Below are 978 nucleotides of genomic sequence, written 5' to 3' on the forward strand. Positions count from 1 at the left end.
AACTTCTTTAATGCACTTCACAAAACTATAGAACTTTAGTAAAATACTAATATTTAACTGGTGATTAATCTAATAAACTAAATGATAGTACATCTAAAATTATATGATATAATTCTAATCATCAATATAAATATGATATGTAGGTTTTCTCGAAACTTGCTTTAGGTAAATTTTAGTGTTGGGATTCTATTTGTAATAGCTTATGAAGCTGTGACATCCAAAACCTATTCATTGATAAATTAATAAAAATATTTATTCATAACATCAAAAGTCAAAACCATATATCTTATATCTAAGGAATATATCTTCTATAGATATTGTATCCTCGTTTTCACATAATTACTTTTAGTTACCTATATGTCTATTCATTCCAGGAACACAGAACTCTGTACGTGACCATTATCGTGCTGGAAAAGTAGCCTTGTGGTCATGGCTACTACCTGGTCTCGAACGAGTGGGTACTCGGTACGGCCCAGATAAAAACTTTCACAGATTAACAACTGATCTCCAGTTTGGTTTATACTCTGAATCAAGAGGTCATTATAACTTAACTGAAGGCTTTCTATCTAGCCCAATCACTCCGACCTTCACTGGCCCAACAAATACTCCACATAACTTGACAATTGTAGCCAAGGCTAACCAGAATCAAGTTAGTGAATCAGCTAATTTGGATATGCTGAGTCAAATGGGGAAGGATTTCCCCTACACGACTGCACTGAGCGTGACAGTGGCCATTGCCTGCTCTTTGCTAATCCTAAATATACTGGTTCTTACTACCGTTTATTATCGACATAAGGCCAACCGCCAGAGCCTCGCCAAAGGCTCACAGGACGTGAATAGCGAGAGAGGGAATGACGTCCAGTTGCACTCCTCAAGGGACAATTGTAAGACAATATATGGCCCAAGGCATTATGGAACCCTGAGGCCTTCTATCACAATGCGTAGCAACCTGGCCACAGCCTTTGAAGAGGAGTCGCA

At 37.8% G+C, this 978-nt stretch overlaps 1 protein-coding gene across 1 annotated transcript in view; it reads left to right on the forward strand.

The window, feature by feature from the left end:
* The first annotated feature begins 407 nt into the window (after window positions 1–407).
* The window catches only part of LOC137626609 (uncharacterized), a 1,334-nt gene continuing 763 nt past the window's right edge, over window positions 408–978 (forward strand). The window contains exon 1 of the mRNA XM_068357629.1: window positions 408–978. This exon is cut by the window's right edge and continues 763 nt beyond it. Within this exon, the coding sequence (XP_068213730.1) occupies window positions 674–978 (305 nt within the window). The 5' untranslated portion in view covers window positions 408–673.

The sequence above is a fragment of the Palaemon carinicauda genome, chromosome 34 (genome assembly GCF_036898095.1).
Source record: "Palaemon carinicauda isolate YSFRI2023 chromosome 34, ASM3689809v2, whole genome shotgun sequence".
NCBI classification, from domain to species: Eukaryota; Metazoa; Arthropoda; class Malacostraca; order Decapoda; family Palaemonidae; genus Palaemon; species Palaemon carinicauda.